We start from the raw sequence: 17001 nt of genomic DNA on the forward strand, positions 1-17001 counted from the left end.
ACTTTCAATATTCCCATCTTTCCTTTAAAAAAAGAAAAAAAAACAATTGAGAGCATGCCCACCGCCGGGGTAATCATAAAAGAGTATTTATTCAGTGGTTACTATGTGAAAAGCACTAAGTGTTGGGGATACAGACAGAAAAGCAAGGAAGTCCTGCTTGCTGTAAGAGACAGTCAGAGGAAATTACTCTGCCGATGACACGCGATATTCCATCAAAATACCTTCCCTCTCCCCATCCCAAAAGCTTCAGGTCAGTTTTCCTGCTCAGCCTCCACATCCAAGAACAAGAATTGAAAATCTTCTTATAGTCTACCCATCAATGCTTTTGTGAGACAGGAGTCTCAGGCTTCCTATGATGATGCCCAGTATTTGATCCAGAAGAAATGGCAAAGTTAGGAGGATGGGGACAAGAGAACCAAAGAAAGTAGAGAAATGAAGGCAGAGAGCCTCCTGCCCAGGACCCAGGGATCAGCCCTGTTTGGTCATTATTCCTGGCTCTCTATATGCCAGTATTCTTCACTTCTTCCCAATACCAAGAGAAAGAAGACTGATCAGAGGAATGTGTGTGATTAGAGGTAAGGAAGAGCTAGCTATGCCTCTCAACCTCCCCTATGCGTAGCCCTATATATGTTGATGTTCTCTTCCTCATCTCGCTGTGCCAGCTCCAGCTGAAAATGCTGTGGTAACATATCATGAAAGAAACTCTTGGTCCTGTGCTCTTCCCTCATCTTGGAGGCCAGATAGATAGTGCCGTTAGGTCCACACAGGTGCCTCAGGGTGCCCAGGAGCAGTGGAAAGGTAGGCTCCAAATACACGATATCAGCTCCTAACACCAAGTCATAGTCTCCAGGAAACACACCCTGGTCTAGCCCCCAGGCCAGAGCTCGGACCTGTGCCCGGCCACCAACTGGCACATTAGCTTGAACATTTCCCTGAATCTGCTCCAGGGCCAGAGGCAGGTCCGTGATGGTGACATCTCCCCCTGAAAGAGAGAAAACAGAAAAAAAGTAAGGTCTAGGGACCAGCTGAGGGATCACCTTTCAGAAAAGCCTAGAAAATTGTCAGTTCTCATTAACTTCAGAAAAGTGCCTCCTTATTGACTCTCAAAATTGAACAAACATATTGTAGAGGGTAACATTTATAAAGCACTTTATGGATTACAAAGGCACTTTGTATACATCATATTTGATCCTCAAGACAATTCTCTGAGGTAGATGGTTTTATTATCCCCATTTTTCAGATGAGAAAACTAAGGTTGATGGAAGTTTAGTAACTTGCCCAGAATCACATAGTGACTAAGTGTCTAAGGCAGGATTTGAAGGCAGATTTTCAAATCCAGAATTATCTCCACTATACGAATTGGTTATCTCAAGTCATTATGCTTGATGCTGAAGACATAAAGGTGACAAAAATAAAGCCGTTGTCTTCAAGGATATTTGAGTTTAATGGGGAAGGGGACAAAGATTGACATCATATGTACACAGTTAGTTATGATAAAAGGCAGAATTCAATAGTGACAAAAACAGTTTCTAACATAAACTCAGCCAGCAATTTAAGTATTCCCAAACTATCTCAGCAACCTCATCTTTCAGTGCTATAAAAAATAGAAATATGGGAGCAGCTAGAAAACCAGGCATGAAGTTGGGAGGATATAGGTTCAAATTTGACCTCAGACCCTTCCTAGAAGTGATCCTGGCCAAATCACTTAATCCCAATGGCTTAGCCCTAACCAAATTGATTCTTAGTATTAATTCTAAGACAATTCTAAGGATTTTTTTAAAATGGAACTCTAGACAAACCAATCCTCTCTTTTTACCTTTTATCCTTTTTTACCTTTTGTCAAATGTGTGTGTTTGACAGAGAATAGCCTCCTCCCCACAATACTTCAGTCTTACCATCAACTGCCCAGAACAGTATATAATTGTATTAGAAGGGAATGAGATGAATAAAGTAATTGGTGGAAGGAAATGGTAATGGTGTATGTAGTAAAGAGATTGTTAAAAACAGTTCCCTGAAAAGTAACTGATTTATATGGATCAAGGAATCAGACAGATATTCCAATTGGGGGAAAAGAGCACATAACAATAGTATACAAGGACATACTACCTGTCTAGTGCCTAAAAGAAAATAGATAATATTAGGTAATAGATAATAAATGATTGTTGATCAACTGTTCATGCTAACCTCTGACCTCAAAGTCAACATAGATGTTGATGTTCCTTTGAGCATGCTTATCTCCCAATTCATTAACCACCTTAACACCCATATTCTTTGTTCTCTGTCTACTTCATAAATACAGACACACACACACAGAGGAAGGACCAAACTGGTGTTATACCTTCCTGATGATGAAGTCCCAGCTTCCTATTTTCAGTCATGAAGTTCTATCCTTCCATCTCTTCTTTCTCTTAATCCTACCATAACTATTCCATGTCCACACAGGACTTGTAGTCTCTCTTCTACTGCCACCACTAACTCCATCCTTATCCTCTCAATCTATCATTCTGACTCAGTTTTCTTACTTTTACACCACATTGCCTAGCACAAGGTAAATAACTGCTAATGGACAGAATGACTCAACCTCAAGTTTGGCCCCTTTCATTCTCTAATCTAGAATTCTTTGCCCCCTTATCCTATCATAGGCCATACTGTGCCACTTAAGGGGTTACTTCTGTCATCCTTCTCCATTCATATTCACTAGCTACAGAATATTGTGGTGAAAAAGACAAGGGAGGATACTCACTGGGTTTTGTGAAAGGGATTTTTCTTAATCCCTCCCTCTGTCTCTTTAAGAGGCAAGAGAACAGGATTTCTAAGTAGATCAGAGCTGACAGATGTCAGTGAGCCAGAGCTGAAGATTCTGTTACCAGAGAGACCAGGAGAGAGAAAAAGGAAGCAGCGGTGACAGTTGGGGATTTTTGCCTCTGGATCTCAAGAGCACAGGAGGTCTGTCTCTAAGACAAGAAGCCACTGGCAGTTGGCTACTGACAGTTGGATGATAGAAACTGATTGAAGGAGTGGTGGATGTCAATTATTTAGGAAGATAGGTAGTTAGTGAATTAATTTTTAGATAGTGTAGGTTAGATAAGCCTGGTCTTGCCAGGCAAGAAGAACCTGTCCTCAGAAGACAGTTAGAAGTAGAGTTTTAGAAATTTTAGATAGTATTGGGAATTTAGGTATAGTCATAGGATATTAAAATAATAATCTCCCTTTCCTCCTTTTCTATTTTTTATCTGTACTTGTTCTCAAATTAAACTAAGTGTTTTATTCAACTGCTCTTCTCACTTTTGTCGAACTCCTACTTTTAACCTCTACAATCCCCTACAAGCTTATGTTATCCAACATTATGTGCTTACACTAATAGTGGGCCTTTAGAGTTGCAGAGAAATCCTCTTATTCTTCTCTGACTGACTTTATATAATACTCGAAGTCCTTCCAAATATTCTGTATCAACAATCACTTAACATTTATTAAGCATCTAGGCATTGAGTTTACAAAGACAAAGATGAAATAGTCTCTGGTTTGGGGGTGGGGGTGGGCTCATCGTGTTAGGGGAGACAACATAAACATACATAATTGTAGAATCATTAAAGAATGGCCTGTTCAGTTATTCCTCACCCTACTGTAGATCTATTAGCCAGATAGATTTCCTGTTATATATGTTCCTTCTCCACTATGGGAAGAAGAACAAGCCTATTTATCTTCTTGTTAGCTCTGAGCCCCCAGCCAGAAATCAGAGACGGTACTTCTGGCAAAGAGCTTCAGAACATTTATCTCTTCTCTAGGTAGATATCCTCTTCAGTTGCTTCTGCCCAAGTGAATTCCAAATCAATAGAAGGTAAAAGAAAATGCCAGTGATTACCACTGTTTACATGTCCAACATGACCTACATGTCCAAAGGAAAAAGCTTCAAACCCCCATGAAAGAGCTCAAGGGGAGAAAGAAGATATAGAACTTCCTTTTGGGGGTTATACTGAAGAGGCAGGGAAATGATATTTAGCTACACAGTTTCTAAACTATCCTGACATACCTCATGGCTGATCAATCCAACCAGTCTCACTCTTGAACCACTGATGGTTTTTGGTGTGTCCTCTGCAAAGTGCTGAGTCCACATTAAGTACTATATAAATGCTCATCCTCTTCTCCTCCCTTTCACTTAGATTTTTACAACTTTTATTTCCTCAGCTCCAGGTTTCTTCTGCCCCTCCAGTCAGAAGATCAATTCTTGACTTTTAAAAATCACCTTTAGACTTCAAACTATCCTAAGTGATTCACTTGAATGATAAGTAGAACTTCATAAAGCAAACACACTTGATACAACCAAATAATTTATAGTTAAAACACCTCATTTGTGACCCCTTTTCTATGATTAGGTCCTGAGTTTTCAAGAACCACTCTCTTACATAAGAATAAACAAAAGAAATATAAAGTAATGAGGGAGGAAGCACTAGAAGCTATGGGAATGAGAAAAATAATATAGGTGGACTTGAGCCCAGTTTTGAAAGAAACTTGTTTCTAAGAAACTGTGAAGGCTTTAAGTGCCAAACAAAAGAAACTATATTTGATCTCAAAAGAAATAGAAAGAAACCACTCCAGTTTACTAAGAAGGGAAGTGGACAAGGCCAAATCTTTGCTTAAGAAAATAATGTTAAGAACTCTGTGTAGGAAGGATTGGAGAAGGAAGAGACTTGAAGCAAGTGAACCAGTTAGAAGGCTACTACAAAAAAGATGATAAGGACTTAAACTAGGGTAATGGCCATATCAGTAGAGAAATGGGGCAGATTCAAGAGATGTTGAAGAGATATCTCTATCCTCAAAAAAAAAATCATTAATCTCCAGGAGTTATCATCATATCTCTCTTCCTTTTCATGGTTAAACTCCCTGAGAAAGTCATTTACAACAGTGACTCTACTTTTTTTCCTCTCACTCCCTTCTTAACCTTCTACATTCTGACTTCCTGGCTTTACCATTCAAATGAAACTGCTCTCTCCAAAGTGAATGATAATTTCTCAATCACCAAATCCAAAGGTCTTTTCTTAATCCATGTCCTTCCTGACCTTTCTGCAAACACTGACACTGTCAATTACCATTTTTTCCTTCTCTATATATATTTGTGACACTATTCTATCCTGATTCTCCTGCCTTAGTATTCTTTGCTAGATCATCCAGACTTTACAGGCCCTCTACCTTTGAATGTTTCCCCAAGGTTCTGTCCTAGGGCCTCTTTTCTTCTCCCTCTATAGTTTTTCCTGTGGCAATCTCATCTGCTCCCACAGATTCAATTATCATTTCTATACAAACAGTTCTTTGATCTATTTATCCTAATTCTAACTTTTCTCCTGTCCTCCACTCTCAAATCTTCAACTACCTATTGGACATCTCAAACTGAATATCTCATAAAGATTCCCAATTCATCATGTCCAAAATTGAACTCATTGTCTTTATCCCTCCCCACCCAATCCACCCCTCTTCCTATCTTCCCCTTAACTCTTGTCTCAGACCCATATCCAGTTGCCACATCCTTCCATTTCTGCACCCCTTATATATGCCCCTTTCTTTTCTCTGACACTGAAACCACTCCCATACCTGGAATATTGTAATAGCCTTTGGTTGGCCTCCATCCCTCAAGTTTCTCAACATTCCACTCCATCCACCACATGGTGGTCATCTCTGGCTTCTGTGAAGACTCACCTAAAATCTCATCTTCTGAAAGAAATCTTCCTGGTTCCCCCTTAAAGGGGGAACCTTTCTGTCGAGATTACCTGCAGTTTATCCTGGATATATCTTGTTGGTACATAGTTGTTTATATATTGTCTCTCACATGAAATTGTGAACTCCATGAAAGCAGGGACTGTATTTGGCTTTCTTTGAATTTCTAGCAGAGAGCCTGGCACACGGTAGTTGTTAAAGATAGTTTCTAGACTCAGTATCTGTTGTTGTTAACCAGATACTCTAGATAAAAGGGCCAAGGTATTGGGCCTACTTTGTAGATTTGCACAATGGATAATGTAGGAGACAGATGTATAAAATAATCTTAATTTAATAAAAGTTAAAAGTATTTAATAAGGTGATAAACAGGAAAACCAAAAACTAAGGAAATACTAAGCTTTTACCCACTCCCAACTAGACCTCACAGTCTTTCTTCTCCCAGAAACCAGGCTACTCTATTTCTCCTTACCACTAAATAAACCCAAATTTTCCTATCTAAATAACCCATTTCCAATAACTTATAAATAATATATTTATCTTAATCTCAGTCTCCAAACTTATCAAAAGACCTAAAGCTATAGCAATTTGGTTGAGGCCTTAAAGAAATTCAGCCTTGGCTCTGGATTTCCCCTAGAGCCCAGAGAAAAACAAAATCTTCTGGTTTCTTCTCTATGAGTAACTTCACTTCAAATACAGCCAAATGATCAAAGAACTCTTAAGTCCTGGTATTCCCAAAATGTCACAGGGAAAAACCAAGGAGCTCAGAGAGAATGCTGCCTCCGGGACAAACTAAACTCCCAGAGAGTCAGTCAGCAAACTCCCACTCAGCTATTCCCAAAATGTTTCCATAGGGAAAAACCAGGAAGCTCAGAAAAATATTCCTTCTTGGACCAAAGTTCAGATCCAAGACCTAGTCAGTCAGAAACTGCTCAGAATCTCAGATCTCTCTATGGCAGTTAAAATTTTCAATTTAACTCACCTAGGAATTCCAACAGAATTCTAACAGATGCTTGGGCTCCAAACTCCAAACTGGTCTTAAGGCAGCTTTGCAAGATTCTCTTCTGCCACTCAATTTATCAGAATAAATTACTAATCAATATATTCCTAATGTAATTAATTAATAAAATTTTATTGTATATGTATTACCTATATCATATTACCTGTCTTCTTGAGGAGTAGGGAGATGTGGGAGAGCAAAAGAGAACGAGTATTAAAAATTGCATTGACCTGAAAAAAATACTGTTGACCTGAGTTAGGTATGTGGCTTGAGAGAGAGTGGAGAACAAGGATAACACTGAGGCTAGGGAGCTGAGTAGAAGCCAGACTCCAAGGGACTGAGAAGTGAGAGAGCAAAAAGAAAATAAAAACAATTCAATTTTTTCTAGGAGATATGTAACACAACAGCTTAAGGAGGTGGTCAGGTCTTTTGATTTTTTTTTTGTAAGGCTAGAGAAGATTTGGGGATGTTTGTGGACAACAGCCAACGGATCAGCATATCAGGAAAGACTAATAATGACTATAAAGAAAGAAGAAATGATGCTAGAGAAAATGGCAAAGGGTTAACAGTACATGTAGGAGACTGGCCATTGTAGGAAACAGCCTACAAATCAGAGGAAAGTCTTCTCATCAGAGACTGAAGAAAGAGGAAAGGGGAGTGGAGATGACAAGAAGCTTTTTGAGTTGTAGATAAGGAGGAGAAGAAACTCACAGGGAACAGCCTCAGTAAGTTATCAGATGTGGTCCTCAGCTGAGTCAGTGGGGAGAGGAGTGATGGGACAGGCTTGAAGAGAGAAGGTTTGGAACAGATGTGATGAGGAAAAGAATCAATCAGAGAGGGGGAAAAGGTTTACCTTCCTGCAAGGAAGCCCCAGTTCAAATCAGATAACATACATTTTAATGGACTTAAGTCAGGATGATTTCCTGACTTCCACCAGCTCCATTTGCCTGAAGAAGTATAGGAGACAAATAGTAGTGGTAATCCAGGGTGGATTTTGGCAAAGCAAGAGCAACAGGTACTAACTTCCTGTTAGAACAGGAATTTATTTTATAAACAAGCAATATAAAGATAATGTTATAAGGTGGGAGTCTAGAAAGGGATTATAAAGAGCAATAGCTTGAGAGATGTTAAAGATATTATCATCCTGTCACATGTAGAAAGTTGGAGAAGGCAAAGACAAAAATAGGGACGCCTCTTTCTTGGGGGAACCATTTTAGCATTTATCTTGTAAAGAGGATTGGAGAGAAAAAACTTTTTGGTGTACTGAGTAAATAAGTGAATGGAAAAGCATTTATTACAAACTTAGTATGTGCTAAGCACTGGACTGACAAAAATGAAAATGCAGAAGTGTGTAATTAGAATTTCTGTACCCTAAAATTACTATTCCCAGCACCCCACTCTCCTTCTCACATTACATGCTGACGTAGGGAGGATATAAATTGTGTATAGCCCCACCTCTCCCTCTCTCTTCTTCCTGGAATGGCAGCTGCCAGCTGTTTTTTTAAATAGGCAAGAGAATTTAGTCATGTGGTTTTATTTTGTTAGATAATTACCCTTTTATTCCTTTACTTCTTTTTTTTTTAAACCCTTACCTTCTGTCTCGGAGTCAATACCATGTATTGGCTCCAAGGCAGAAGAGTGATAAGGGTAGGCAATGGGGGTCAAGTGACTTGCCCAGGGTCACACAGCTGGGAAGTGTCTGAGGCCAGATTTGAACCTAGAACCTCCCGTCTCTAGGCCTGGCTCTCAATCCACTGAGCTACCCAGCTGCCCCCTATATTCCTTTACTTCTAATGATTATTAATCAACCTTATAAAATATAATACTCAAGAGTATTGGACGTTAATTTAAATCCCACATTTTTGGCAACATGAAGTCTCGAATCTAGAACCTTTACTCCTCTTTAAGTAAGTAGATAAAACTCTCTTTGGAGCTCTCCTGATGGTGGTGTGCCCTCCCATTCCCTTTGCTTTTCCTTGTGGGACTAAGCTTGGGGCTCTTGGCTGAAGGGGATAAGCTGTTTCTCAATGCATCATGTCCATGCCCATCTGCATGCAGTAGCCACTTGAATTTCCAGCTCAGGACTGAAAGGGCTTTTAGCCAAGAAACAGCCTAACTGCAGCATAGATGCTACCTACCCCATTTACCTCCCAAATTTTATACTGACCCTGGAGGTTTTCATGATCCTGGCTAGGAACATGGAAACTGAGTGTTTAGCCCACATGGAGGTCTCCTGTGTCACCCTTTAGACCCTAAAACCCAGCATAACAGTGGGGCGGCTAGTAGCTCAGTGGTTTTAAAGCCAGATTTTTGGAAATTGGGCTCTGGTTTCCTGACCCAAACACAATTATCTCCTCTATTCCTAGCATAGCCACATAGTTTACTGTAGTAGACTTGTGCTTAGCATTTTTCTCAATACCAATTCATGAGAATTCCAGGAATATATTTGCTTTCACTTGAAAAGGTTCCTAGTGGATCTGGTGCTGACTACCACAAGGGTTTGTGGACAATCCTACATTGTTCTCATAATTTTTTTTAAACCTTTACACCTTCCATCTTGGAATCAATATTGGGTATTGGTTCCAAGGCAGAAGAATGGTAAGGGTTAGGCAATGGGGGTCAAGTGACTTGCCCAGGGTCACACAACTGGGAAATGTTTGAGGCTAGATTTAAACTTAGGACTTCCCATCTCTAGGTCTGGTTCTCAATCCACTGAACTACCCAGCTGCCCCCTATTCTTATTAATTTTGAGTCAAGATACAGATAATATTAAATGTAAGAATAGCCATTTAATTCAATATGTGGATCATTTGCTCTTGGCTTCACCAAATGCCAAAGCATGCCAAGAAGATAGCAAACATATTATGATCTTTTAGAAACATAAGTGAGGCCACAGGGTCTCAAAGACGAAAGTTCAGTGGTATCTCCCTAAAGTGGAATATTTAGGGTTCATTTTAACTGCTGGTGCCTGCTCCATTTCCCCTAAGCTCATTGAAGATATTCAAAAATTGTGTGCACCCTCCACTAAGAAACAGTTTAGGGAAATTCTTGGAACAACAGGTTTTTGTAGGCAGTGGATCCCTTGCTATGGGGAAATCACTAAGCCCCTTATTTCTCTGACAAAAAAATTCAGTCTCTGAACCCCTTAAATTAGAAGCAGGGGGGAAGCTGGGTAGCTCAGTGGATTGAGAGCCAGGCCTAGAGATGGGAGGTCCTGGGTTCAAATCTGGCCTCAGACACTTCCCAGCTGTGTGGCCCTGGTCAAGTCACTTGACCCCCATTGCCTACCCTTACCACTCTTCTGCCTTGGAGCCAATACATGGTATTGACTCCAAGACGAAAGGTAAGGTTTTAAAATAAAAATTAGAGGCAGAACACTTGTCAGCCCTTTCTAAATTAAAACAAGCTATCCTGTCTGCCTCTGCTTTAGGCATCCCAAATTACAAGCCATTTACTTTGTATGTACACGAACAGAGAGGGGTAGCTTCAGGTGTTTTAATTCAATCTTTGGGATCTGTTCAGCATCCAGTTGCTTATTATTCAGCCCAGCTGGACCCAGTGGCTTCTGGAGCACCATCATGTCTTAGAGGCATAGCTGCCACAGCTTTATTGGTAACAAAATCTGCTGATTTAATCTTAGGATGTCCATTACCCATAATGTGCCCACATGAAGTAGAAGCATTGTTGCTAAGACATAAAACACAGGCATTTTCTGATCAGAGACTTGCAAGGTATGAGGTAACCTTGTTAGGTAATGAGAATATTACCTTAAAACATTGTACAGTTCTAAATCCTGCAACCTTGCTTCCTGATTTACCAGCCTCAGGAGAACCATTGCACAGTTGTGAATCTTTAGTGTCCATGGCTGAGAAACCTCGAGACAATTTCCTGGATAATCCTTTAAATAATCCAGACTTAGTCTTATTCACTGATGGTTCTTCTTTTATGAGGGATGGCATATACTACACTGGGGCTGCTGTAATCCCAAAATTTGCCACTCTGTGGTCAGCTTCACTGCTCTCGGATATAAGTGCTCAAGTTGCAGAATTGCTAGTTCTGAAGCATGCCTGTATAATTTCCAAAGGTAAGAAGGCAACAATTTACACAGTCTTTAGATATGCCTTTGGAATATGTCATGCAGTGGGTATACTATGACTTCAAAGGGGATTTTTAACATCAGCTGGAAAATGTATGGCTAATGTAGAAGTTATTAATGAAGTTCTTTCTGCCCTTCAGCTCCCTGAAGCCTTGCTGTGTAGTTCATTGCCCTGCCCATACATGTGACACTGACCCTGTCTCTAGGGGGAATGACTGGGTATCCACTGCAAAGCTAGCAGCCTTAGAAGGGCCTGAGTTAATTTTAACTTTGACAACTATTGATGACTTAAATTTATCCCTTTCTTATAATGAAAAGGAAGTGGAAAAATGAAAGCAAAAATTTAAGGGTAAACAAATAAATGGATTATGGGTGTCATCTGAAGGAAAATCCCTGCTCCCTAGATGTCTCTATCATCAAATTTGCCAATCTATTCATAAAAATGGTCACTCTGGTACCCAGGGTATCATGGACTCTGTTAAGAGAGTATGGATAGTCCCTGGTATAACTACTATAGCCTCTAAAGTGTGTACAGCCTGCCCTACCTGCCAAGCATTCAATCAGCACTCCTTTAATAGCAAAGCTTTTGGTGGACATCCTCTGGCTTACACACCTTTTGAGCACCTGCAAATTGATTTCATCACTATGCCAAAGGCTGGACAGTATAAATTTTGTCTAGTCATAGTGGATCAGCTGACTAGATGGCCAGAAGCATTTCCTATTGCTCTGGCCACAATGGCTTTTGTTGCCAAAGTCCTTTTGAAAGAAATTATTCCTCACTTTGGCCTGCCTATATATATATATTGATTAAGACAGGGGAACTCATTTTACTGATTCAGTTCTATCTCAGGTATGTTCTTGTTTAGGGATAACTCCCAAATTCCACATACCATTTCATTCTCAGAGCTCAGGCCAAGTTGAGAGAATGAATAGAGACCTTAAAACCATGATTGGCAAACTGTGCACAGAGACTCGTTTAAAATGGCCTGAAATTCTCCCTCTTGCCCTATTTTTTCTTAGAAGTAGGCCCAGGGGAGATCTACACATCTTACCATATGAGATGCTTTTTAGACATTCCCCTATGCAGGCTAAGCTTTTATCTCCGACATATACATCATTGCTAGGGGGAGACACTTCTATTGCCTGTTAAAATGGAGATTTTGAACCCTAGACTTCAATCCCCAGAAGTCCTTGGTATTTCCCAGAATTCCCTATAAGCTCACCTGAGTCTCCACCTGGGCAAGATCACAATTGGTATTTAACTGGCAGTAACGCCTATCTCTCTCTCTCTCTTCCATTCCATTTCAATGATATAGTAAGTAAGCTAAGCATAGGGATTTTGAATTGGCTAATCAGCGCTGGGCACATGGTTTATTATTTTGTATCCTTGATTTCTAATAATCCTTAATAAACCTCATAAAATATAATATTTTTATTATGAATAGAATTTAAATTTTTACATGCCTCATATATACAGGATTTGCCAATCAAATTATGAGAACTCCACGAATCCAGAGCTGCTGTACAAGCAGGTCCTATAGACTTCTCGCTCTATGACCTACACCCAGGAGATCAACCAATCCCAGAGGGATTGAAGAGAATCTGCACCAAGACAGAGGACTTGTTTGAGGTTTGAGGTTGTGGCTGTTTGACATACATCAGACACAGGTCTTCCCCATGCCACATTCTGACAAGTACTTAAATTTGGCTACCATCTTGGCTCCCATATTCCTGAGACCAAAGATAAAATTAGACCAGGGAATGCTATTTCCCATTTGCTGCTAAAATCTAGTCCCTTTTCTGTCTTTCATAAGAGTGGCAACTTTCTGTAGTCCTGGCTGCTGATTGGGTAAGTACATATTGCTACAATGGTCCTATAGGCATGTGAGACATAAATCACTTTTTTGGATCCTGATTCTAGGATCTGTTATGGGCTTATTCTTGCTTACTCAGAATCTTTATATACTATTTAATTTAATATTTTTTCTTTTCTTCTATTTGGTTTTCTTTATGTTTTTGACTTCCTCTTTACAATTGATTCATATACCTCATAACTCACTCATGTATCTCAGGGTGATCCACATGTTTGTCAACACCCTTCTCAGGGGGGATTGTATAATTGTCATCAAATTCTAGTTTTATAAAAATTTTTCTTGTTTGAGAGTAATTTTAGGATAAGAAACTTGCTACCTCCCTGAATCAAGAAAATGAACTTTTTGGAGAGGGCACCATGGAGATGTCTGGAGAAACCTCACACTGCACCAAAAGATCCAGAATGGACTTTGGGATGTAGTGAAATTGAACTGTAGGGGGTTGGAACATATTTATTTTGAATGTACACTCTTATGCCAAAGGGGACTGCCCCCTAATTGTCTTTTTGTCAATTCTCCTAACAATCATTGGTTTTGTTATCTTTCTCTTTTATTTCCCTTTTGCCTCCAAATTATTATAATTTCCCCTTAGAAAGTGCAATATCGTATGTACCTCTAGTTATAGATCTTTAGAGATGTACGTTGGTTCTGTGTACTGATTCCATGGGGAAACTAGGCATGTAAATCTGGGAAATTTCTACTTGCTCATTTTCCTGGGAATCACAGGGGGGACTGTGTAATTAGAGTTTCTGTACCCTAAAACTAGTATTCCCAGCACCCCATTCTCCTCACGTTAGGTGCTGACATAGGGAGGATATAAATTTTGTCTAGCCCCGCCTCTCCTCTACAAAAGAAAGATTGTAAACTGAATGGTAGGACTTCAATTCCAGAAATAACAAGTCATTTGTAGTTACAAGTGCTATTTGGAGGGAGGTGGTTCTAAATATGATTGTTTTCACAGCTAAAATACTGCAAGTGACTTGTCATTGTTAATAAATTATATGTTCAATAATTTTCATATTTAAGTCTAGGAGATTAAAGGATTAAATATAAATGGATATGAGTAGCTACAATTGGGAAAGGATGTTTTTGCAATTTATTAAATAATATTTGATTAATTGGGGCAGCTAGGCAGTGCAATGGATAGAGGGCTGGGCTTGGGGTCAGGAAGACTCATCTTCTTGAGTTCAAATCTAGCCTCAGACACTAACTGTGGAACCCTAGGCAAATCACTTAACCTTGTTTGCCTCAGTTTCCTCATCTGTAAAATTATCTGGAAAAAAAATGTAAAACACTTTTACCTTTACCAAGACAACCCCACATGTCTTGGGTCACAGAGTCACAAATAAACAAATGTCACAAATGACAGAAGAACAAAAAAAATGGTGAATTGATGGGGCTCTGAGGTTATATGATATGGTGAGAAATATGTTGACATTTTATCAGTTAAAGAGAAAATATACCCCTGGATTAATTAAGAAACTTGGAATGGAAATATTAAAAATGGGAACAAGTCAAGTAGTAGGCTGAGGGGTGATTTAAAAGTAAAGTTGGTGACTATGTAACTTTGTTACACAGGGAAGTCAGTCCCTAAACCCACATACACTAGGAAAAAAAAAAAAAAGAGCCTGCCTATTGTAATGAAACCCCCAAAGCTCTCTTGATCATCCCCTGTCCTCTCTTCCTTTGGCACCAGTCTCCTATGAAGGAGAAACCCTTCTTGCCAGGGCAGTCCCTCTACTTACAGCCTTGATCCTCTTCCCTCCTGTGGACTCTGGGTGCTTACCAGCTCCATCATTCCTTCTCTCTCATCTTCAATATCTCCTTATCTATAGACTCCTTCCCTGATGTATATCCTTTATCCTTAAAACAACAATCTAGCTTCATTTGAGTCTGCCGTCCCCTCAAGCTAAACATCTTTATTTTTTTCTCTTCAGTCTGCAGACAAATTCCGATTGGTCATGGGATTTCATTTCTTCACTTCCCACTTACTTCTCAGTCTTCAGTAATGAGACTTCCCACTCTGCTACTTAATTTAAGCTTCTCTCTCCAAGATTACAAATAATCATTTCAATTCTAAATTCATTTCCCTTTTTACAGCCCATATTACACTTAGTCTCTTTCAGAAGCTTAGGACATTGTGAATCCCGAGGAGGAAGTCCCCACGAAGACCTGCCTGTTATCAAATTATGTACCAGTTTAAGGCTGGCATGGAGAGGCAGAAAGGATCCCCCCCCTCCTTTTTTAATCCTCAGAGCTCGGCACAGTGCCCACACAGGGTGAGCATTTAACCAACACTGATCGCCTCGAAATGACCAGTACGGGAAGGAGGGTTGGCCTTCGAGTCAGCCTCCGACACGTCATAGCTGCGTGCCCATCAGAGTTTCAGAGATGGCTCTCTAAAACTATAAACTAAATTCCCGCTGACAACCTGCCTCAGTCCTTCCACAACGGGAGTTCCCTAAACTGAAGGAATGACTGATTGGCCACTCCCCCCCTCCCCCCAATAGACAGTCTAGACTGGTTTACAATACAGAAACGGACTAAATTAACAGAGATCCTTTCCAAGGCTGAGATTTCTGTTTCTAACTCGCCTACCTTGCAGAGCTGCTAGAATGCCCACGATGCCGGTCCCCGCGCCCAGCTCGATCACCTTCTTGCCTCGGAAGTCGAGGTTTTTCCTCTCGAAGTAACTGCATAGGCTCAGCGCCTATGGGGGTGGGGACGGAAGAAAGGGAGAGAGAAAATTAGGGGAAGAGAGAGCAAGTTGTCTTCTAATTACAGAGGAACCCACGCACTGGCTATCTTCATTGGGTGTCCTCTGTCCCAAGTGGAAGAGCCAGAGCGCAGACGAGAAATGAAATTGCCGCAGCCCCACTGGTTCTCCCCTCGGCGCCTTGCCCTCTGCGGACCACCCAGTGCACCCAGGGGTCCTCACCGCATCCCACACCGGCGCAGCCACCCCAAGCCGAGCCCCGAAGCTCTGTTTGATGCTTAGCACGTGACCGCAGAAGTGGAACCGAGACTCCTCGGTGTAAGAATCAGCGAAGAGCCCGTCCTCCCGAGGGAACACGGACTCCGACTCCAACTCCAGCTCGGAACCGGACTCCGACATCCCGGACAGAATGTCTCGGGAAGCCGTGCACCAGCAGCCCACAGAGGGGTTCTAGTGACCGCCGGTCCAGCTCTAGGGGAAGGGGTGGCTTCCACGTGGCAGGGCAGGAACGATACCCTACCGTAGCCTCCCACGAGGAGGAAGGGGAGGTCAGTCCCTGGGCACCCCCAGCCTACTAGGTTCCTGTACTCTTGGGAGGCGGAACGAAGTCGAAGAGACCTAGCCGCCAGCCCAAGCTCCTCCTACCCTATTTCCTCGAACTCTCTACTACTCTATGCGAGCGGGCTGGCCCTGGCACCTGAACCCGGGAAGGCTTAATGCCATATACTCTACGTGGCAGTTGGGGAGGTGGCCCAGGGTTCCCCAGACTGTAAGAGGGAACTCGTCCTAAAGAGAACACTCAAGAGGCTGATTATGATTCCGGACCTTATTGGCTCTGTGTCTTCGGGAAAGTCAACTGATCTTTCTCAACCTCAGTTTCCCCAACTGTACAATGAGAGAATTGACTTGGACTCAAAGGTTCTTAATTTGGGGCGGGGAGGGAGCCTGGACCCTTTCAGCAATCAGTGAAGCCTATAAGGACATTTTTTCAGAATCATGTTTTTCAAATGCACAAAATACATGGGATTAAAAGGAAACAAATTACTTTAAAATATAATTCAGAAAATTTTTTTAAAAGTTTATAGGCCGGGGGTTAAGAACCCTGGCTTAGAGGGGGTCTAAAATCACTTTTTGCTGTTAAAAAAAAATCTTAGATTTTACATTTTACTGTAGCAAACTAGCCATAGAAAGTTGATAAGGTACAGAGACAAGAGTTCTCTCTCAGGTTCAAATCCTTGCCTGTGAACCTTGGGTAAGGCACTTTACACTCCTTAGGTTTCAGAAAAATGAAAAAAAGGTTTCATTCTTTTTGATGTGGTAGATGAGGAAATTTCTTTTACTCATTTCAAGGTTTCTCTCTGTCTCTGTCTTTTTCTTGTGTCTTGGTCTCTGTCTCCGTCTGTCTTTCAATGGAAAGGGACGAGGGTAAGGAAAATATATTTGTTCAGTTTAAAAAAAGATCTTTTAAAATACAATTTCAAAACGAGGTGAATGATGTGAAAACTTCTCGTCTAGTTCTGTGGGTTTTAAAGTTCCAAGATCCACTATTACACGCTGATAGTTATCTTCCCTTTCTCGGAATCCCTGAACGCCACCAAATTATTGGTCCTCA

The 17001-nt window shown here is 40.8% G+C and overlaps 1 protein-coding gene across 1 annotated transcript; it reads right to left on the minus strand.

Annotated features, from left to right (window-relative positions):
* Nucleotides 1-70: 70 nt before the first annotated feature.
* Nucleotides 71-15903, minus strand: EEF1AKMT3 (EEF1A lysine methyltransferase 3). Its single transcript, XM_001380720.4, has 3 exons — nt 15612-15903; nt 15272-15383; nt 71-982 (listed from the first exon to the last, which is right to left on the minus strand). The coding sequence occupies exons 1-3, from the start codon at nt 15786-15788 to the stop codon at nt 600-602; spliced, it is 672 nt and encodes a 223-aa protein (XP_001380757.1). The 5' UTR covers nt 15789-15903; the 3' UTR covers nt 71-599.
* Nucleotides 15904-17001: the final 1098 nt, after the last annotated feature.

Source organism: Monodelphis domestica, chromosome 5, assembly GCF_027887165.1.
Source record: "Monodelphis domestica isolate mMonDom1 chromosome 5, mMonDom1.pri, whole genome shotgun sequence".
Taxonomy (NCBI): Eukaryota; Metazoa; Chordata; class Mammalia; order Didelphimorphia; family Didelphidae; genus Monodelphis; species Monodelphis domestica.

What these genes read in the sequence shown, in the direction of transcription:
- EEF1AKMT3 (XM_001380720.4), bottom strand. Translation starts at nt 15,788, where the DNA reads ATGTCGGAGTCCGGTTCCGAGCTGGAGTTGGAGTCGGAGTCCGTGTTC. An exon ending in CTGCGCCGGTGTGGGATGCG is followed by an intron (nt 15,384 to 15,611) that starts GTGAGGACCCCT and finishes CCACCCCCATAG; the next exon opens with GCGCTGAGCCTATGCAGTTA. An exon ending in CATTCTAGCAGCTCTGCAAG is followed by an intron (nt 983 to 15,271) that starts GTAGGCGAGTTA and finishes TCTCTCTTTCAG; the next exon opens with GGGGAGATGTCACCATCACG.